Below are 22,430 nucleotides of genomic sequence, written 5' to 3'. Positions count from 1 at the left end.
AGTGAATCCAGGACAGCCAAGGCTACACAAAGAAACCCTGTCTTGAAAACTACCCTCCCCCCCCCAATTAAAACCTTAGATAAGAAAACACTAAACAGGGCTGGAGGTTAAAAGCACTGTCTGCTTTTCCAAAGGTCCTGAGTTCAGTTCCCAGCAACCACATGGTGGCTCACAGCCATCTATGATGAGATCTGGTGCCCTCTTCTGGTGGGCAGACATACATGCAGGCAGAATATTGTATATGTAATAAATAAGTAGAAGTTAAAAAAAAAAAAGAAAAAACACTAAACAACATTTTACAGAAAACTATCTATTCAAAGGTAGAGTCAAGTCAAGACCATACTGTATTCGCTGCTTGGCACGCCTTGCTCTGCTTCCCTTACGACCGTTTTTCATCTCACGCCAATGAAAGCTTCTCCAAGAACTCTCAGCTTCTCCCCCTCCAGTTTCTCCCCCCTCCAGTTTCCCAAGAAACCCGACTTACAACACAATGAGGGTGAGGATGAAGAAGAAGTGCACGCTTCCAATGAGGTTCTGGTAGATCCAGACGACCCACAGGTAGCCAGGCCTTTGGCTCAGGGTGTCTATCCAGCTGTAGATGGATTGAATGAAGGAAGGCAGGCCTCGGAAAGGGCCGCAGTCAGCTGAAGGTTTCAAACTGCAGACAGGAAACAGAAAGCTATCTGTGGCCTGAGACTCGGAGGCAGGCATTCTGCAATCGAAGGGTCCTCCCTTCTAGGCTCGGGCTCCAGAATCAGAAAACCTTGCCTGCTGTTCCCACACTCTCAGGCCTTGCCTGCTGTTAGCAGCTGTCTGAGGACCAGCTCTTAGAACAGTGGTTTGACCTACCCCAGTGGCCAGGCCAGAATCCAGGCAACCAATCTAGGGAGACTACAGGATTCCCAAGAGTCTTTCTTGGGAATGTGACATAAGACGCAAGACATACCAAGAGGGAGGCATGTTAGGTATGGAAGCCGGGTGTGACATCGTGATCATGTGCTGTCAGCCAGTACATAGGGGCAGGCATAGAAGATATGGCTAAAGCAGCAATGACTGGGGCAGGGAAAAATGACTCAAGAGAACACTTGTTACTCTTGCAGAAGATCAGGACTAGCCTCAGAAGCATGACGTCATATGCTTCACAACCACCCAATACAGAGCTGGTAGCACAGCCACCTCTTTTTATAGGCTCTCACAGTTGGGGCATGTTCACAGGCTCCAGTCATCCCAGTCAGGACCTCAAGGGCCTATAACAGCCCCTAAGGCTGCAGAGCCTTCTAAAAACACTCGAGTGGCCATCCCTAGCCTGGTTACCCTGTCTCATTTGTCCTTTACCCTGGAAACTGCAGTGCAGGGTTTTGTCCCACATTTCCGCCTGGCCACCGTTGCATTTTCCTCATGTGGCCCTGCACGACGTGGAGAGTCTTCCCTTCTCGGGAACTGTGAGCAACTATGACTTAGGTGGCAATTGCCTCCATGTCTGGGTAATAAAACCCCCACATCTAAAAATAGACACCTATCCACCCATTACTGAAACCTCAGCACGGTCCCCTACCTCCAGATGGTGATGGCCAGGGTGCACAGCACACCCGTGAAGGACGGGAAGAAGAGCAAGAAGATGAAGAATGTTATCATCTGTGAGGCCCGCCAGGCCTTGCTCGGAGGCTGGAAGTTCATCATCAGGCTGATCTGAGGAGCGAAATGGAACCTTTCCACCTGGGGTCCTGGGGACCCGGCCAACCGCTGACTCTCCAACCCCCTACTTCAACCCTCTACTTACAGCTTCCCAGGTTTTTGTTTTGTTTTGTTTTTTGTTTTTTGTTTTTTTTGGCTTCCTGACCCCTCCTCCCCACACCCTTTCCCCACCTCGGATCCCTTCCAGGTCGTAAGTTACCAAAGGAAAGTATTTGTTTGCAACTTGTGCCCAACTCACATTTTTGACATAAAACATAATGAAGAGAGTGATCATTTGGATAAAAGGCAGCAGAGGGCAGAAGAAAATTCCGAGCCTGTGAGGAAAACAGGAGTGTCAGAGGCCTGGGAAACACTAGGTACAGGGTGCAGAGGCAAGAGAAAAAATTGTGTCTCCCTAAAGTTCATATGAGAAGACCTAACACACGCACACACCCATGCACACTCACACACACCCATATATGCATGTACACACCCACGAACACCACAATATCTCAAAACATGACAGGATTTAGAGGCAGAGTTGCTAAAACAGGAATTAAGTTAGAATGTGGTAGGCTCAGGGTCTCTATGTCAGGCTCCAATTCAGTATGAGTCATCCTTAGCAGAAGCGAGTTGGACACCAACAGCAGGAAAACTGTGTGAAGACACAGGAACGGTGAGGCCAGCTGTAAAACAGCAAGGGCGGCACGGGGCCCATCCTGACCTTGTGGGCTTTGGAAGCAACCAGCCTGCCAACACTGTGCCTGTGGTGAAGTGCTCCTGTAGACACACAGCAGAACAGAGAATTCCCACCATGGAGGCTCCCTCCCCAGATCTGGGAAGGCTTTGCAGAGAGAACACCCCTCAACTCCACCACAGGGCCACCAAACCACCAGAGCCCCTTCAGCGTGCACTAATCTAGCATGTCCCAAATGGGAGGCACACCTGGCGCCCATCCTTCCCGAGGGTCATGAGGAGGCCTGCAGGGACTAGACAATAAGGCCTTCGTTTCCCAGCTTTCTTGCGGTGTTCCCAAGGAAGGCTGGTGCCAGGACGGCTTTAACACCCAACCCCTGCCCACCTCTACACTTTAAAACATTTTACTTTTTATCTATGTGTGTACAGTGTATTCGTGTGCACTGCCTGCACACATATGTGTGCAGAGTCAAAGAAGGACATTGGGTGCTATCATTCTTTACCTTGGTCTTTTGAGGTTGGGGGAGGGGGTGTCTCTCATCAAACATGACGCTAGACTGGTAGCCAGCAATGTCCCTGTCTCCCTGAAACACAGCACTGAAGTTACAGGGGCACATGTGGCCACAATGCTTATCTGTGGGTGCCAGGATCTGAACTCAGGTCCTCATGCCTGCACAGTGAAAGCATTCTTACCCCTTTAATCTCCCCACCCCCACCCCCTTTAGGGAGAAAGCTTTAAACTGACAGTCTCAGAAGACAGGAACATATAGATGGAGTCTAAAGACTATTTGGGACAGGATTGCTTCAATTTTTATAATGACTTACGATTTATATAATTTGTCACTAGTTTTCCATTTATGATGGTAAAATAAAGATGCTTTAAATATATGTTTCAGTAATTTCCCGACTTGTACGGGTATTAAAAGTGAAACACATATCTAAATATTCAAGGCTAGCACGGCCGGGTAGCACTCAAGGAGATAAACAGCAGCAGCAACGTAAAGGGGGAAAGGAAATTAATGAAACAAGAAAGGTTAAATGTGGGGAGGTGTGATAGGGGAGGGTAGAGGAAGGATTAAAGAGAGTAATAATTAGAGCCGGATGTGTTGGTGCATGCCTTTAATCCCAGCACTCAGGAGGCAGAGGCAGGTGGATCGCTGTGAGACCAGCCTGGTCTACAAAGCAAGTCCAGGACAGCCAAAGGCTAACACAGAGAGACTATGTCTTAAAAAACCAAAGGAGAAGAAGGAGAAGGAGAGGAAGAAGAAGAAGAAGAAGAAGAAGAAGAAGAAGAAGAAGAAGAAGAAGAAGAAGAAGAAGAAGAAGAAGAAGAGGAACCGTCTTTTCAACTGTGTTTACCCATAGCACACATTTAATCAGCGCTTGGAAGGCAGAAGCAGGTGGGTGTCTTTGAGTTCCAGGTCAGCCAGGGCTACTAAATGAGACAGAGTCTCAAAAACCAACCAACCAAACAAATCAGAATGGTGTGTGTGTGTGTGTGTGTGTGTGTGTGTGTGTGTGTGTGTGTGTGTGTGTGTGTGAAAACTGTGTTTGTGCATTTGTTGGGCTGCAGGTGTGTGTGGACACAGGGTACACATGTAGAGATCCAGGTACTGTCCTCAGACATCTTCTATCTTTTGTTCAAGACAAGATCTCTCGTCTGGCCATTTTTAAATGCAATACTCCTTGCTTGCCACTTACACCTCCTTTTGGGATGTCTTCGAATGGTTGGCAGTTGAAGGGTCCAGACCTAGAGTTTCAAATCTGGGCCAAGGTAAACATTTCTTAAGTGGCCCTTTGCTATTTTTACCCAGGTTGGGTAATTTACCACCATTACTATTTTCTTCAGTAGAGTTTTGTTTTGTTTTTTTAAATCTGTTATCCCAGCGATTGTAGGCTCAGGCAACACAGGCACCTTCCCTTCCCTTCCCTCTTCTGACAGAGCAGGCTGGCACCTCACATGAACTGAGGTATCTTTTTCTTTGAGTTCCTTCTTTCCCTTTCTTACAATTTTCTTAATCCAATTCAGGAAATTCTTGCTGCTCTTAGAGTGCTTAATACGTTCAACATACACATTCATTCTCTTGGCCAGAACCTTACCCTTTTGCTTTGTTTTTGTTTTTGTTTTGACAACAATGCCAACTCCATGCTGGGTGACCTTTAGGTGCTTTTGGCTTTACCATGGTAGCATTTTGGGGGTGCTCTCTTTTGAAGAGTACATCATGAGTAGCTAACTGTAAACTTGACATATCCTGGAGCCATCTGTGAGAGGAGAGGCCTCAGCTGAAGTTTGGCCTGTGGGTGTGTCTGTGTGGGATGGTCTTGATTAGTAATTGATGCAGGAGCGCCCAGCCCACTGTGGTGGTACCATCCCTAGGCAGGTGATAATCCTTAACAACAATCTATCCTTATGCTCACAGATAAATGTAGTCTTCAAAGATGGAGAACACTACAGAAAACCACAACCAATCAAAATGGAGAGTTGTGGAGCCCAGTGCCAATGGATATATCTACAAAATACTCCCACACTGAAGGGTCAGGATGTGTTGCAAAGAGCAGGGTAAAGACTGTAACAGCCAAAGATCAGGGAGTTTGCCCCGATATTCTGTCTCCTGGTAATATCAGAAGCTACACTCATAAAGTCTCACCCACATGACTGCCCAACTGTGAGATAAACAAGGATGACACCAAATGGACATGCCAAACCAGGTAGAGAAAAGTCCACGAGGTCTCAACTCTACCAAAGTACTGCAGGCAACTGAGAGAATCTGGGAGCAGCAGAGGTGGCCTTTCCCAGGGAAGATCACACCAACTGGTGGTCCAGTGCCAACGGTCAAACCTGAAAGCATATACGGGTATTGTGTACATGCATGCATGCAAAAACAATCAGTGAAAAAAAAAAGAAACTATGTATTTGAAGGAGCCCAGGGAGAGCATATAGGAGGGTGTGGAGAGAGGAAAGGGAAGGAAGAAATGTAATTAAATTACAATCTCAAAAATAAAAATAAAAAATAAAAATAAAAAAGCTAGCTATATATATCAGTCAGTGAATGAGCCAGGGCCAAAAACATTCTGTGTCACTTCTTCCTCCAGCTTTCTGTCTTGAGTGTCTTCCCTCAGCGATGGATTGGAACCTAGGAGTGTAAGCCAAAAGGCCTTCTTCCTCCCAACTCGCTTTCAGTCATGGTGTTTGCCATAGCGAATGAGATCAAACTAGAACAAGCAAGCGCATGCTGGCTTGACGTCTACAGCGTCACCCTTTTTGACGTCTATGGCGTCACCCTTCTTGTAGATTGGCATACACACGGTTAGAAAAGCAGCCATGCTTCCTAAAAGCCTCAGCAAGTGTGTGTTGGGTGCCTCTCTCTTTGTGTTTGTCATTTAGGCAAAGTACCAGCAGATGGCAGCTCCATCCCAAAGGAAGAACTGAATTACCACATTGTAGGTTTTTTTGTTTGTTTGTTTTTTTATTGTTTGGTTTAGTTTTCAGTCTTTTATTTGCTTGTTTCTTTCTTCTTTTTCTTATTTTCTTCCTTTCTTTCTTCTTTCTGCCCGCCTCTCTTCTTTTTCTCTTTCTCTCTTTCTCTCATTCTCTCTCTCTCTCTCTCTCTCTCTCTCTCTCTCTCTCTCTCTCTTTCAAGACAGTATCTTACTATGTAGCCCCAGCCATCCTGGAACTCACTGTGTCAACCAGGTTTGCTTTGAACTCAGAGAGATCCATCTGCCTCTGCCTCTCAAGTACTAGGATTAAAGGCATGTGCTGGCTAGTCCCATTATTTTGTTTTGTTTTGTTTTTTTGAGACAGGGTTTCTCTGTGTAGCCTTGACTGTCCTGGACTCACTTTGTAGACCAGGTTGGTCTTGAACTCACAAAGATCCACCTGCCTCTGCCTCCCGAGTGCTGGGATTAAAGGCGTGCGCCCTCACCGCCTAGCTATCATTGTTTTTAAATCACAACATAATTTAGGAGTGCTCAACAAATGCCTTGTGATCCAGCCACTCTGTTTCTGGGCAGGTAGCTGGCAACTGAAAGCAGAATCTCACAGAGGTACCTGCACGCCCCTGCTCACAGAACACTGGTCACAACACTGGGTGGAGCCGCCAGAATGCTCACAGACAAATGGATAAGCAAAGTGTGGTCTGACACTCATAATGAGATGCTGAATGTGCTTAGAAAGAAATGCTGCAAAAATAAGTGAAATAGTACAGACATTGACACCTTCAGGATGCATCCAGGGTGGTCAGAGCACAGAACTAGGGAGTACCTCAGGGGCCGGGGAGAGTGGGAAGTGACTTTAATGCATTTAGTATTTCAGTTTTGCAAATGGAAAAGGATACAGGTTACACAGTCACGTGATGATTCTTGTTATGTATTCCTGTCCGTTTGAGGCAAGGTCTCATTGCGTAGCCCAGGCGGGCCTCAACATGTAGTCCTCCAGACTCATTCTCTCAGTGGGGTTTACAGGCATGCAGCACAGTGTCCAACTTTGTTGTGTATTTTCTGGGGCATGCATGTGTTTGTGGGTGCACGGGCACATTCACGCGGAGCCCAGGGCTCAGTTTTAGGAGTCTCTCTCGTTTACTCCCTACCTTACTTTGTTATGACAGGCTCTCTCACTGACCTGGGCTTGATTCTCTTTTCTCATCTACCTCTCCAATGTGGGGATTACCACACTCAGCTTTTACATGGATACTGGGGATCAAACTCAGGTCCTCTGTTGACTGAGCCATGTCCCCAGACCAGTTATGCACTAGTAAGAGTGCTCATAAGGATAGCGGCTGTGGTGTCCCCACTGACAAACTATTTCTAAGTCAGACTCAGGGAGCGCATACATCATTTTTTCTTTCATCTCCCAAGTCTCCTAAAGCAGGAACTATTATCTCTACCTTTTGTTTTCCACCAAGGTATCCTGGTGGTTGAAATAATGTGGGTGGATGACCCCGGAAGCTGCCCATGCTAGCCTATGGCCTGGCAGTGCAGACACGTCACCACCTAAATATCAAAGAAGTCATCCCTTGCTGGAAAACCTATACAAAGACAACAGCCAGACCACCTGGAGGAATTTTAACAAGACAAAATAAGAAGACACTGCGTTTGTGCAGCCTGCTGGGTTTGCAAAGCCCTGTTTATCAGATTTTATCCTTAACATTCTTGAAAGCATCTACTATTATGAGTAAGTTCTAGATGAGGAAACCAAGGCTCTGAGAAGTCAGGGGTCTCAGTGTGTGGCAGGGCAAGCCCCAGAATTCAGGTTAATTGAATTTCTAATGCACTGCTTTTAAATTAGCTGTTTCCTCTGGGCACGTGATAGGCTACACAAGCCTCTGGCCTGAACTCCATCACGTTAAATAAATAAGGAAAGATTCACTGGCTAATCTAAGGATGGATGCCAGGGGCTAGGATGGGATTTCTTAGGGGCAAAATACCTAGCTATCGTGCATGAGGACTGGGTTTGATTTCCAGAACTACCACAGACACAAAAGCAAAATGAAATTCCATGATGCAACTAGTTGGCCAGGGAGGAAGGAAAGAGGGAGCAGGAAAGCATGAGAGAGGCGTGTGTATGGGGGTGGGGGCTAGAACATTTTTAAGAAACAAGAAGTTAAGTTTTCCACTATATGAGAGAAGAACAGGAAAGGCACTGAAAACAAAACAACACACACACAGACACACACACACACACACACACACACACACACACACACACACACACACACACACCAATACTGGCACATACTCGAGAGTAGAGTCTGGGCCACATCAGATCTTGCCACTATAGCCAAAGGCAGATCTTGGAGGAGAATTCTACCTGAAAACTCCTATTTCTTGGGCATTGGTGATTGGATTGGGCATGGTGGTGCACACCTCTAATCCCAGCACTTGTGAGGCAGAGGCAGGTGGATCTATGTAAATTCAAGGCCAGCCTAGTCCATATTGAGAGTTCTAGGTCAGCCAAAGATATATGATACTACTTTGCTCTAAGCTGCCTAAAACAAAGAAATAAATGAACAAATATATGGGGCTGGAGAGATAGCTCAGTGGTTAAGAATACTGACTGCTCTTTCAGAGGACTCAAGTTCAATTCCCAGCACCTACACAGTTGCCAATAACCATCTGAATTTCCAGTTCCAGGGCATCTGATGCCCTTTTCTTACCTCTGCAGGCAATGCATACACATGATCCACATACAGGAAAAAATCCATACATAAAATAAAATAAAATGCATTGGTGATTGTATTGTTCTTTGGGGATACTATGACAAATACCTTTAGGTGGAAAACTTTAGAACAACATAGGTTTATTGCTCATAACTTAAGAGGCTAGAAGTCCAAGATTGAGGGGCTGGCAGATTCAGTGTCTGGTGAAACTCACTTCCTGGTTCCTAGAAAGCACCTTCTCGCTATATTCACGTGGTAGAAGGCCTCTTGGCCTCTTTTATAAGGGGACTAATCTCATTAGTGGTGGCTCCACTTTAAGACCAGATCTTCCCTTAATACTATCGAATTGATGATTCTGTGTTAATATAAGCATTGCAAACTGGGTGTGGTGGTGCACGCCTTTAATCTCAGCACTCGGGAGGCAGAGGCAGGCGGATCGCTGTGAGTTTGAGTCCAGCCTGGTCTACAAAGCGAGTCCAGGACAGCCAAGGCTACACAGAGAGACCCTGTCTCAAAAAACAAAACAAAACAAAGAAAAAAATAATTGCATGGAGCTGGAGGTCACAGTTTAATTCAATCACTAGAATTAACTGTAGTATTAATTGTAGGATTAATGCTACATTTAAAGAAACAAGCTTGGTGTGTGTGCTATAATGCTAGACCTGGGTAGGTGGACACAAGGGCTCCCAAGCCTACTGGGTGAGTTCCAGTGAAAGATCGTTTCTGAAACAATCTTTTAAAAAAGAGTAGACAGTTTCTGAGGCACTCATTCTCTATGCAAACACACAGAGACACAGGGAAAGCCTTTTAGGAGGAGACAAACATTTAACACTCGGGAGTAATCCAGAGTTTTATAAAGAGCACTGTGGCTGGGATGGAAGGGTTAGGGATGTAACGGGGTCCAGGTGGGAGTGGGGTAAACATGCCAGGACTGTAGCTGCCTATGGTTTGTGGGTATCCAGGCTGCTAACCTGTCCTAAGCTGACTCTTACATCTTCAAGGTCTCCTCAAGGCAAGGAATAACCTAGAACACATGCTAAGTTCCCTGCTTTCAGAGTAGCTGGGCTTGCTATCATCCATGTAGATTTTTAGAACTTAAAAAAAAAAAAAAGAAAAAAAGGCTGGGTGTGGTGGCACACGCCTTTAATCCCAGTACTTGAGAGGCAGAGGCAGGTGGATTGTTGTGAGTTCAAGGCCAGCCTGGTCTACAAAGTGAGTCCAGGACAGCCAAGGCTACACAGAGAATCCCTGTGTTGAAAAACAGAAAAATAAAAACAAAACAAAACAAAAAAAGAAAGAAAGAAAGAAAGAGAAAAAGCTAATAAAAAAAAGATTTATTTACTATGTATATAATATTCTGTCTGCATGTGTGCCTGCACACTAGAAGAGGGCATCGTATCTCATTATAGATGCTATGAGCCACCATGTGATTGCTGGGGACTGAACTCAGGACCTCTGGAAGAGCAGCCAGTGCTCTTAACCTCCGAGCCCTATCACCAGCTCCCAATGCAGATTTTTGAAGAACAGCTCACAGACTTACAGCCAAAACTCCCAAGTCCACCCACAGGTGGGAAGTGAATGGGGCACACCACGGCACTGCAAAACTTACCAGGCCAGAGTTTGTGCATAGATCAGTTCCAGAACATTCCTGGCAATGTCAAACTCCTGCATGCTGAGACTGGTTATGAATTTCATCCCAATGAGCCTGTGAGAATGCACTGGATTTAGTATTCACACAATTTAGAGACCCCACCGACCAGGAAGAACAGCAGCAGAGACCCTCAATAGTTAAGAATGAAATTGCAGGTCCCAGAGCAAACGCTGAAGAAGTTCTCCAGTAGTTGAGGCACCTGAGGGATGCAGGGTTAACACAGTGCAGTCGAGTAGGGATCCACTGCTGTGAATGGCAACAGCATAGAGGCCGCTGCTGCCCTCCTTACTCCAGTTAGTCCACCTACTTTCTGGTCCATCCCATTCTTTGCTTCCTACTTTTTTCCCCAATGAGCAAATAAACTGAGCACCTCATGACACAAATGCATTACAAAACCTATTTTTGGGGTGCTGAGCATGGGCCATGGGGCTTTGCGTGTGCTAAGTATCACTCTGCCACTGAGCCAACTAAGCCTCAGGCATGGTTATTGCTCTAGAGCCAGTGATGGTCCCTGTTGAGCAAAGAAGAAAACAGGTGTACTACATACTTCGGGGAAAACTTGATCCTTTTCTTTCTTGTTTTCTTAAATAATATTTTTTGCTAAATCTTACACAGAGTCTTAAACAAGGATCCTTGTGCTCTGCACAGCAAAATCACACAGACTGCGCTTTTTGGAGATTACAGGGTATGATATAGTATTCACACGTGTGGTAATGTATATGTAGAGAAATATGGGAGTCAGGGGTCAGTCCAGCTGGGTGTGGTGGTACACACCTATAATCCCAGTGCTTGGAGGTTGAGGCAGGAGGTTTTCTAGGAGTCCAAGGTTGGCTTGTGCTATATAGGAAGTCTCTGTCTCAAAAGAAACAGCAGCAACAACAAAACCATCCACAAATATGGAGGTATAGACACTGGAATATTAAAATCATCTACAGTGGATAAGGATTCTAGTGTGGGCTGGAGAGGTAGCTCAGCTGTTAAGAGTACTGGCTTCTACTGCAGAAGACCCAAGTTCAGTTCCAAGGACCCCCACTAAGTGGCTCACAACTGCCTGTTAACTCCAGTTCCAGGGGATTTGACGTCTTTTTTGAGGGGGGGTGTGCCTGCATGCACATGGTACGTATAAACTCACACAGGCATGCGCAGACATACACATGTACATATAAATAAATAAATGGGCAAATCTTCAAAAATAATGCACATGTAGCTGTAGCTCAGTGGTGCCGTGATTGTCCGGGCTTGGTTTCCATTCCCACATCACAGACAAAAGAGAATGGGGGAAAGGGAGAAACTGATCCCAAGTGGCTCTGTTTCTTGTTTTATTTCTGTAAATTTTGTCCAGAAAGAAGGTTGGGTGGAGTCAAGCTAAACCCAGTGAGCTCTTAGGTTGAGGTGGAATGTCGTTAAATTAGGAGAATGCCCCAAGGACAATAGGCAGATTAGAGGGGCTCACAGCAGACGCCCAGGGGCCCCCGCCTTTCAGCTTAGCCAGGAATCAGGCTCTGGTTACAGCACCACTCACAGATGCTAATACTTACCTCCTCAGAAACTCCCCCAGTAGGGAATCAGCCAAGGAGAACACGAAGTCCATGAGGAGGAGCCGGTAGATGTCCTGGCCAATGAGTGTCTCCCAGCACTGGAAGGCAGGCATGAGTCAGGGTCAGGGCTGGTGGCCCAGCTCAGAGCTCACATGGCTCAGTTTGACCACACCCTGTGTACCCAGACAAGCCGACTTAATCTGCAAAAACAGCTGTGTGTGTGTGTGTGTGTGTGTGTGTGTGTGTGTGTGTGTGTATGTGTGTGTGGTGTGGTATGGTGTGTGTGGTATGTGTATGGTGTGTTGTGTGTGTGTGTGTGTTGTGTGTGGTATGTGTATGGTGTTGTGTGTGTGTGTGTGGTGTGTGTGGTATGTGTATGGTGTGTTGTGTGTGTGTGGTGTGTGTGGTATGTGTATGGTGTGTGTTGTGTGTGTGTGGTGTGTGTGGTGGTGTGTGTGTGTGGTGTGTGTGGTATGTGTATGGTGTGTGTTGTGTGTGTGTGTGGTGGTGTGTGTGTGTGGTGTGTGTGTGTGTGGTGCTTGTTCTTGTGCTTGCACACATGCATGCGTGTTCTCTTTCTGCACTTCTCTCCATACTCCACAAGGCTTACTGCTCACACGCACCAAAATCTTCCCGTCTCATAACCTCTGCTTCTAAGGTATTTCCTCTTTGCCCTGTCCTTTCTAGACCCCGTTCCCCCACCAGGGCAAAGCATTTCCTTCAGGAGAGTAAGAAGGCTGGAGGGCTAAGAATGTCCCCCCTCTTTCTGCTTACTGACTTCTACGTTGTATACATTATGGAGCTTACGAGTAACAAAAGCATTATTTTAAAAGTGACTGGAGGTTTTCACAAGTTGTCATAGGCTGGAGGACAGCAACCTCTGCAGGAAGTCAGAGCTAGGAAAGGACATACGGGCATCTTTCATGGCTGGCTGAAGTAGAAGGAAGGTTTCCATGTGTGGCCTAGGGATTCATGGATGGATGGATAGATGGATGGAGAGTGTAAGAACGGTTAGACGGTAGATGATGGGAGGGGGAATGGGTAAATGACTGGGTAAACGGATGCACAGAAAGATACATGGGAGGTGGATAAATGAATGTAAGAATGGGTGAATGTTGGGCGAAGATGATAGCTGAAAAGGTTGATTGCTGGGTTCATGAATGGGTTGATGGAGACACATAAGTAAATGAATCGATGGATAGAAGAGTAAATGGGTAGACAGGGTCACAGCATGATATGTTCTCTAACGTCCTAACTTAGGATTAGGTGAAGATACTGTGTCATACCAAATAATTTGGGTCCAGACAAAGCAATGTTATTTTGCTTAGATTGACCCTCAGGGAAGAAGTAGAGTCAGAGAAATAAGAGATCTCTTATTCTCTGTCACTGACCAAAAGCTAAAACAAACAAACAAAAAACCAACTCTGTATGATACAGAGGGTTTTGTTGTTGTTTTTGATTTTGTTGTTGTTGTTGTTGTTACAGGAAACTAGTGGTAGAAGCAGAAGCATTCCAAAGGGAAGGCCCTGGAGCTAATAGAGTTAGCTTTCTCTTGAGGCCATATGGGACATTACTGTAAGAGTGCAAGGACCAAAAACCCATGCCCCAATGCAGGAGAAAGTGAATGCCGTGTTGTGTGTGGGAGAGCCAGGGACAGTCGGGGTTAGGATGTGAGTGTGCAAGTGAACTACACGTCTATTATCAGCCGAGCCCACGGTATTTGGGGTATGGACAAAATGGAACAGCCAAGCTCAGGAAGGATCTTGTGCCCAGCCTCAGGCTATTGGGAGATTAGTGTCAGAATTGCTGTCTGCTGGATGCCCACCACAGCTTGGTGGCAGTAGTCACAGAGGCCCTGCTACTGAATAGTACCCATCTCACAGATACTAAGACTGAGGCTAAGGAGACCGAGTGTATTTGATCAGCATCTCAGCTCTTCCATGAAGCCCTCCTGCTTTATGCTGCCTCCCAGACCATCTTCTTTCCTCTTCTCTTCCCAAAACAAAGTGTAGTGGATGTCAGGAAGCTCAAATTCTCTTTGGTGATTAAAGGCCGACAAACAAAACTCAAGGCAGAGCAGACTGTATGTATATCTCACCTCTTCGCCAGACAGGGCCACGATGCTGAGCCAATAGTAGCAAAGAATTCCAACAATGGAGATCTTCAGAAGGATGTTTCTAAGTAACAGAAGAGAAGACGGCTCTAGTCACTGTCACTGGGCACCCTCATTGGCAGTGCTCTTGGTCAGTGTTCCCTGTAGTCACTCAATAGGACAGTTGCTTCTGCCTACCTAGCTCCAAGGTTGGATATGGCCATAAGATGAGTTTTAGCAGGTGAACTGTGAGCAGATGTGCTATTTTTCAGTTCTAGCCTTGAGCACTGCGTGTCACCCTGAGACCTTCCAGAATCCACTGTCCTTCTTTGCAAGGGCAGTCAGCACTATCTCAGATGTACCTTGATGCCTTGGCCTGGGTCCCTTGGTGACTAACACGCACACAACCCTCTGTCCAGTCTACAGTGTACATGGAACACTGGTAAGAAGTAAAGCTTTGTGCCTTATGCCACTGAGACTTGGGGAGGATTGTTACTGCAGCAAAACTTAACCCATTCTGACTAATACACTCTCTTCTGTTGGCCCTGCAAATGAACCAGTTTCTTTCCCATTTGAATAAAAAATGTGCTTAGTGTTTATTTATTGAGTACTTACCCAAGATGCTCTACTGAAAGTCCCTTACTAAATCATCTCCATTAACATTTATAACTCTATCACAGGTGGGTATACTACACCCATTTTACTCAGACTTCAAATGTGTCAGCGATCTGTAAAATGTATTAGCTACTCTTCTCATTGCTGTGACCAAATACCTGATAAGAAGTGAGTTAAAGAGGGTTTTGTTCTGTTTTGTTTTCTTTGGCTCACAGTTTGAGAGTAAAGTCCATCAGGAAAGGAAGACACAGCAGCAGCTGTAACATAAGCAGCTGGTCACATTGCAAACACAGCCAGGAAGCAGAGAGAGAGAGAGAGATGGACCTTTTGCTCAGCTTCTTCTTCGCTTTCTATTCAGTCTGGGATCCCAGCCCACAGGATTAGTGGTGCCCACAGGTTGCACTCCCGCTTCCATTAACCCAACCTGGGAACTCCCTGGAAGGCTCACAGAGAGGTCTGTCTGCTAAGTGATTATGGATCCTGTCGAGTTGATAACCGATATTAATCATCGCACCAATTTGATGGGTGAATTAAAAAAATATGCATTTTCCTCCTGCACAATGGGGAGTACCAGGTGGGTACCGGGGCTCTGTGATCAGGACCCCTTGTTCAGTGCCTGCATATCTGTGCAGTGGCACTGGAGATTCAGGTTAATGTCCAGGCCAGCAGCCATTGAGGAAGGTAAGCCACCATCCTGTAAAAAGGCATCTGTACTCAAGACTCACATTTCCCAGGGTCCTTTGAAGGCTGTTGTGCTGCCTAGTTTTACCTCAACTTGACACAAGCTAAAGTCATCTGAGAGGAGGGGACCTTAATTAATAAAATGCCTCCCTAAGATTGGGCTGCAGGCAAGCCTGTAGGTCACTTTCGTAATTAGTAATTAATGGGGGTAGATACAGTCCATTAATGGTGGGTGAGGCCACCCCTGGGCTGGTGGTCCTGGGTTCTACAAGAAAGTCAGCTGAGCAAGTCATGGGGAGCAAGCCAGTAAGCAGCACTCTCCCATGGCCGCTGCATCAGCTCCTGCCTCTAGGTTCCTACTTTGTTTGAGTTTCCTGTCCTTTCTTCCTTCAGTGATGAACAATGATGAGAAAGTGCAACCCAAATAAACCCTTTTCTCCCAACTTGCTTTTGACCATGATGCTTCATCACAGCCATAGGAGCTCTAACTAAGGCAGCTGTCAGGCTGGAGAGATGGCTTAGTGGCTAAGAGCAGGCACTGACTGCTCTTGTAGAGGACCTGAGTCAGTTCTCAGCTCTCATGTAGGGTGACTCACAGTCAAGTGCAATTCCAGCTCCACAGTCACCCCGCATGGCCTCAGTTCACTCATGTTCACAGACACACAGGCGTATGTGTGTGTGTGTGTACATGTACACATGTGCGTATATCATGTATACACATAGACATATAACTAAAAATAAAGTAAGTTTTTGCCAAGCATAGTGGGACCTTTAATCCAGCACTCAGGAGGCAGAGGCAGGGGGATCTCTGTGAGTTCGAGGCCAGCCTGTTTTACAAATTGAGTCCAGGACAGCCAGGGCTACAAGAGAAACCCTGTCTCGAAAAACCAAACCAAATCAAACAAAACAAAACAAAAAAGACAGCTGTCAACCCATATATGATAGATGCTTCATTCCTAGAATGCCTTTCTTCAGGAACAGAACTTTGCCGTTTGAATGGAACTCCCCCTAGCTCTGAGAAAGAGCTAAAAGCAGATGCAACAACACACTTACCGGATCAGGAGGACGTAGACTTCCTGTCTTGGTGTCTCGTACCTCTCCAGCAGGCGGAACATGGAGTAGAATCGAGGCACAGCCAGGTTGATGCAGGACACAACGAAAGGCAGCAACAGCACCGCCCCAGGGTTCCTGTGCGTCTTTAAGAACTGCAGGGTTGGAGGGATGAGCCTGAGAGGTCCACGGAGCTGTGGACCCTCTGCACACGCTCAGGGGCTCTGCAGTAGAGAGCCCGTCACACAGTTCCTCTGAGACACACTGAGTCTCAGAGAGGTAAATATGTCTTCCTAGGGTCACCCAGCAAAGAAGCACTAGACCACAGCAGAGCATGGCTTAGTTTTTCTTGCCAACTTGATACAACCTAGAGTCAAGTGCCAGTGGGGAACCTCAATGCGGGAATTGCCTAGATCAGATTGGCGTGTGTGTGTGTGTGTGTGTGTGTGTGTGTGTGTGTGTGTGTGTGTGTGTGTGAGAGAGAGAGAGAGAGAGAGAGAGAGAGAGAGAGAGAGAGAGAGAGAGAGAGAGAGAGAGATCGTCCTGACTGTTGATGAAGGAGGGCCGCACAGTCCCTAAACAGGTGTTCCTGGGCTGTATAAGAAGGCTGGTTAAACATGAGGCTGTGAGGGATCCAGCAAGCAGTGGTTATGCATGGTTCTGCCTCCAGGTTCCCGACTGAGTTCCTTCCCCGCCTCCTGGGAGTTGCAGATTGGGACCTGGAAGTGTGAGCCCAGTCAGTCCTTTCCTCTCCAAGCTGTCTTGGGTTAGAGTGTTTTACCACACCAGCAGAGTGAAGCCAGAACAGTGACCTAAACTCCAGTGGCTGCTGGGACTTGGCTTTCCTTACCAACATGCCTTGAGCTAGGAAACTGACGTCTCCTGCTGTGGAAACAAAATCTACTTTAGCCATGGTGCCAGGGAACTAAACACCACGAGATTTCTCCAGCTACTCTTATTATTGCTTTTGTTATGTTATCGTTTTTATTACTTGTGTGTGTGGAGGGGGAATTGAGACAGAATCTCACTATGTAGCCTTGGCTATTCTTGGAGTTCACTATTGTAGCCCAGGCTGGCTTCAAACCCACAGAGATCTGCTTGCTTCTGCCTCCCAAGTGCTGGGATTAAAGTTGTATGCCATCATGCCTGGCCCCTTATTTTATTTTATTTTATTTTATAAACTAAAATATACTTTCATTATTTTCTCCCTTCTCTCTCTTCTTCCTCACTCCTCTTCTATGTCTACCCTTCCCCCTTCTCTCTTTAAAATGTATGGGTTTTTTCTTTAATTGCTGTTACACACATAGATTATATGTATATATGCTCACAAATATATATATAGATTCAACCTGCTCGGGCCTTATAATGTTACTTTTACATATATGATTCCATGGCTGACTGCTCCTGATGCTCTTATATAGCCTGAGGCAGGCTCACCAGACTTCCTTTCTGCTAAGAACTGAACTGGGAAGGGGCTTGCCCATGCGGTACCTTTGCATGAGGATGCAGCCCACTGATGGTTGACTCATTATATAGGTAGAGCACCTCTGCCAGCATCTCTCTTGGAGTGATTCCTGTGAGTGTGTGTGGTGCCCCATGCTTCATTCTCCTTGTCCTGAGGCCGACCCCACCTGCATCCACTTCTAGAGGCCTTAAAAGTCTTCGGAACTCTCGTATCTTGGGTAGGATGTGAAACTAGAGGAGGGTGTGTGTGTGTGTGTGTGTGTGTGTGTGTGTGGTGTGTGTGTGGTGTGTGTGTGTGGTGTGTGTGGTGTGTGTGTGTGTGTGGTGTGTGTGTGTGTGTGTGTGTGTGTGTGGTGTGTGGTGTGTGTGTGGTGTGTGTGTGTGTGTGTGTGTGGTGTGTGTGTGGTGTGTGTGGTGTGTGTGGTGTGTGTGTGTGTGTGTGTGTGTGTGTGTGTGTGTGTGGTGTGTGTGTGGTGTGTGTGTGTGGTGTGTGTGGTGTGTGTGGTGTGTGTGTGTGTGTGTGGTGTGTGTGTGTGTGTGTGTGTGTGGTGTGTGTGTGGTGTGTGTGGTGTGTGTGTGTGGTGTGTGTGTGTGTGTGTGTGTGGTGTGTGGTGTGTGTGTGGTGTGTGTGTGTGGTGTGTGTGGTGTGTGTGTGTGTGTGTGGTGTGTGTGTGGTGTGTGTGGTGTGTGTGTGGTGTGTGTGTGTGTGTGTGTGGTGTGTGGTGTGTGTGTGGTGTGTGTGTGTGGTGTGTGTGGTGTGTGTGTGTGTGTGTGTGTGTGTGTGTGTGTGTGTGTGTGTGTGTGTGTGTGTTTAAACACTTGGTCCCCAGCTAGTAGCAGCATTCTGGAAGGTTGTGGGACCTTGGGGCAGGAAGTATATGGCTGGAGAAAATTCATCGCAGGGGGCCAGCCTTTGAAGTTCAAAACCCAGCTTCTGGTGCCTCCCACATTCTCTGCTTCCTGACCCACAGAGAGGGCTCACTCACTTCCTACCAGCTCTAACCAGGCCCGGCCACCATGTCTTCACCTCCAAGATGGACCAACATCCCCTAAAACTGTGAGCCACGTTACACTCTTCCTCTCTGGCACTGCTTCTGTCAGAACATTGAGAAAACTAGCTGACATGCCTGGGTTCTAACGCTGCCTCTCCATCACATTCTGATCAGCTGAGAGGGAGCCTGTGAGCTTGGCATCTCTGAACCACAGGGGCATCCCTCACGTCACAGAGACTAGAGTTCAGTGAGATGAAATAAGGCCAAGCCCAGCCATGGGAGGCTGCAGTCACCAATGACTGGCAGCCACTGGGTTTATGCCAGCAGTTGATCCTGCTCAGCCCAGAGCAGGTGCCTGGGCTGGAAGAATGACCCCAAGACTTCTGTGTCTCTCAGGAGCCACCCTGAATTTCAGGGCACATTCAGGGGGCCAAGACTTTCTACCTGCAGCTGCCCAGCCACAGCTTTTTCCCTGAGCAGCCAAAGGCAGGCCTCTAAAGACTGACTCAGTTTCCTCCCTTTCAAGTTAGTCAGATTTTAATATGGTCAATGGTGACCCTTCAGGGTTGTGTAATCCCATACTCTATTGTTTTTAGGATAGAGGAGAAACACTGAGGGCAAGAAAGATTAATCAGCCCAGGGAGTTCATCCATCTACTTTGTCAGGTGTCACAGGGGCATGGGGACAGAATAATAAGGAACAGTGAGTATCTGTAACCTCAGCGCTTGGGAGGCTGAAGCCAGAGGATCAGGAGTTCAAGGCTAGCCTCTGTTGTATCGCAAGACTTTGTCTCAAAAAAAAAAAAAAAAAGACAGAAAAAATAAATAATAAGCAAACAGAAAAATGAGAACTTGACCCCTGCTCTCTGCCAAAGTCCCATCATTACTTGTGCGCCCTGCCCTGTGCTGGGCATTACACCCACAGGGACTCCAAGGTGCAGATCCAGGTCTGTGGCCATGGGAGGAGCAAGCCTCTATGGGCGTGGTGGCTGCTGGTCACAGGGTCCAGCTGGAGGCCTCTGCTCTGCATCTGCCCAGCAGCAGCCCAGTCCTCCCCAGCTCTCTCTGCTCTGACTCTTAGGCTTACCTCAGAGTTATACTCAGCCAGGTAGTATACAGCTGCACAGCAGGCTGCAGCCACTCCCGTAGAGACGAGCCAGGCGGCTATGTGGGCAGAAAAGCGGGTCAGCTTCTGGTTGAGTGTGAGCCTGTCGTTCTCCTGGCGGATCTCAGACAGGTTCTCCTGCAAGCACCAGACAGTCAAATGGTCCCGCCGGCCTCTCCCTACTTGTCTGCGGAGATCCTCAGGAATGTAGGGCCAGCCCAAACCACACAGGAGTTGGAGACAATCAAGGTGTCATGGGAGACCAAGGGAGAGTCTCAAGATGGCAGAGAAGCCCAGGACTTCAAAGTCCATTTCCATCTTAGAGGAGCACAGAGAGCGATCAATAGGGCTGAGATCACGGTGTGCTTTCATCTCTGCTTCCTTCCTCTGTTCTTCCTCTGCTCAGCTCCCTCCATCACTCCCTTCCTGCCTTCCTTTCTCTTTCATCTTTGTACTTGGGGAAGACAAGGACATGCTATGTAGCCTAGCCTGCCCTTAAACACACCACCCATCCTCCAGGCTCTGCCTCCCCAGGGTGGCAGGCATACACCAAATAAAACACTTCAACAGGAGCCTTTTCCTGATGAGCAAGGCAGAATACCACATGGGGGAAGAAGTGAGGACTGTTGTCGAAGCCCATTTATTGATCATTTCTAATTATTGCTCTCTTTTTTATTTATTTTTGCTTTGGGGTGGGCTTCATTGTTGTATTGTTTTATTTTTGTTTTTAAACAAGGTTTCACTTTGTAGCCTTGGCTGACCTGGAACTCACTATTTTGTAGATCAGACTGGCCTGGAATCCCAACTTCTGCTTCTCAAATGCTGGGGGTAAAGGCATGGGCCACCACACCTGGCTGCTTTGTTCTTTTTAAAAAAAATAAGCTTGCCTCTGTAGACCAGGGCAGCTCAGCCTCTGCATTTGGAGTGAAGACTGTCCTTTCCTTGTATGTGGGGTGCTCATGGCATCCCAAACCTCCACTCACTAGACACCACTGAATCTTTACTCTAATTGCAGAAACTGGGAAAGGTCTTCCATAGTTAGCCCCTCCCTGAGGATGGAAAACAGCTGCTCTCAGGTAGAATTTTTAATGTGGAAGTGTGAGCTCAAGAAGTAGATGTGGGGGTGGGGGTCGGGGGCTGAAGAGATGGCTCAGCGGTTAAGAGCACTGTCTGCTCTTCCAGAGGCCCTGAGTTCAATTCCCAGCAACCACATGGTGACTCTCAACCATCTATAATGTGATCTAATGTACACTGTATACATAATAAATTAAAAGAAAGAAGAAGAAGAAATGGATGTGGGATTCAGACGCTGCTGCCCTGGCTAAAACCTGATCTCAAAAGGAAAGACAAAGGGAGATGAAAAATAGGGAGAAGAGGGGGGCATGGAGGGGAAAAGCTATAGATACACAGGGGAGGGAGAAGCCCTGTGGGGAGGGAGAAGCACAGCTGCGGGGGGAGGGGGAGGGAGAAGCCCTGTGGGGAGGGAGAAACCCAGCTGCAGTGAGGGGGGGAAGAGGGGGGAAGGAGAAGCCCCATGGGGAGGGAGAAGCCCTGCAGCAGGGAGGACTCTGCAGTCTGGGCCTTACCCTGATCTCGGTGCTCAGGTTCTTCTGTTTCAGCTTTACAGCTTTTTCATGGGTGACAGTGAAGTCCCAGCAAAAGATGAGCTTAGCGATCCCTCTGGAGTATATGTGGGGGTTGATGAAGTTGTTCCGGAAGTACTTGGCCATGCTGGGGGAAGTAGAAACCAAAACGTCCAAGTGGTATTATGGTGGGTTTTTGTTTGTTTGTTCTGTTTTGTTTTGGTTTTTGTTTTTTTGAGACAGGGTCTTTCTGTGTAGCCATGGCTGTCCTTGACTCACTTTGTAGACCAGGCTGGCCTTGAACTCACAGCGATCTGCCAGCCTCTGCCTCCTGAGTGCTGGGATTAAAGGCGTGGGCTCAAGCATTATTGTGAAGGTGCTGAGGCATGCTGGGACCAGGCACGTCACTCACTGATAATGGGGGGTAACATGGGCACTCCAAACTCTTCTTTCAGAGAAAGAAGAATTACCAGCACTGTGTCGTAAAGGTGCTGGGAACAGACAGGCATAGCTTGTAAGCCTACATTCTGCCAACAGAGGCATCTGTGCCACATTAAGTGTTCTGAGCCTCAGTTTCCACATCTGTGCCATGGGGAAAGCAACAGTACCTCACAGAGATGCTAATGGGTACTGTCCATGTTGCTACAACAAAACATCACCAAGCTATTGTTTAACACACAACAGGGTCACAGTCTTACATTTCTGGGGCCAGAGCTATAGAAGGGGCTGGAGACATGTTTGGTTCAGTCAGTAAAAATGTCTCCTTTGCAAATGTGAGGACCTGAGTTTGGATCCCCAGAGCCAATGTCAAAATTCCGAGTGTGTTAATATGTGCTCATAATCCCAGCTCCGAGGAGACAGAGACAGGACTGTTCCTGAACCTCATCGGCCAGCCAGCCTAGCGAATCAGGGAGCCCCAGGCTCGTGGGAAGCCTGTCTCAAAGGAGACGGATAACATCTAAAAAGAGACCCATGGTTGTCTTCTGGTTTTCATATGCTCGCATGTGTGCTTGCACACTAGCACGCATGCTCTCACACACGTGCCTGCGCGCGCGCGCACACACACACACATGCACACACATGCACACACAGTCAGGAAATGGATGTTGTAGACTGATGGCAGGATGTCACA

At 47.2% G+C, this 22,430-nt stretch overlaps 1 protein-coding gene across 2 annotated transcripts in view; it reads right to left on the bottom strand.

The window, feature by feature from the left end:
- Positions 1-22,430, bottom strand: part of TMC5 (transmembrane channel like 5) — a 73,402-nt gene that overhangs the window by 6,000 nt on the left and 44,972 nt on the right. For both annotated transcript variants that reach the window (XM_084768569.1, XM_084768568.1), the window contains 9 exons: positions 21,302-21,446; positions 19,698-19,853; positions 16,159-16,310; positions 13,816-13,894; positions 11,718-11,815; positions 10,138-10,233; positions 1,934-2,009; positions 1,556-1,689; positions 485-658 (listed from right to left, as the gene is read on the bottom strand). In XM_084768569.1, the coding sequence (XP_084624695.1) occupies positions 485-658; positions 1,556-1,689; positions 1,934-2,009; positions 10,138-10,233; positions 11,718-11,815; positions 13,816-13,894; positions 16,159-16,310; positions 19,698-19,853; positions 21,302-21,446 (1,110 nt within the window). The remainder of the gene's footprint in view (positions 1-484; positions 659-1,555; positions 1,690-1,933; positions 2,010-10,137; positions 10,234-11,717; positions 11,816-13,815; positions 13,895-16,158; positions 16,311-19,697; positions 19,854-21,301; positions 21,447-22,430) is intronic.

This window comes from Acomys minous (assembly GCF_964271855.1).
Source record: "Acomys minous genome assembly, chromosome: 2".
NCBI lineage: Eukaryota > Metazoa > Chordata > Mammalia > Rodentia > Muridae > Acomys > Acomys minous.
Note: the sequence above shows the minus strand (reverse complement) of the source record. Positions and strands in the feature narration are given on the sequence as shown.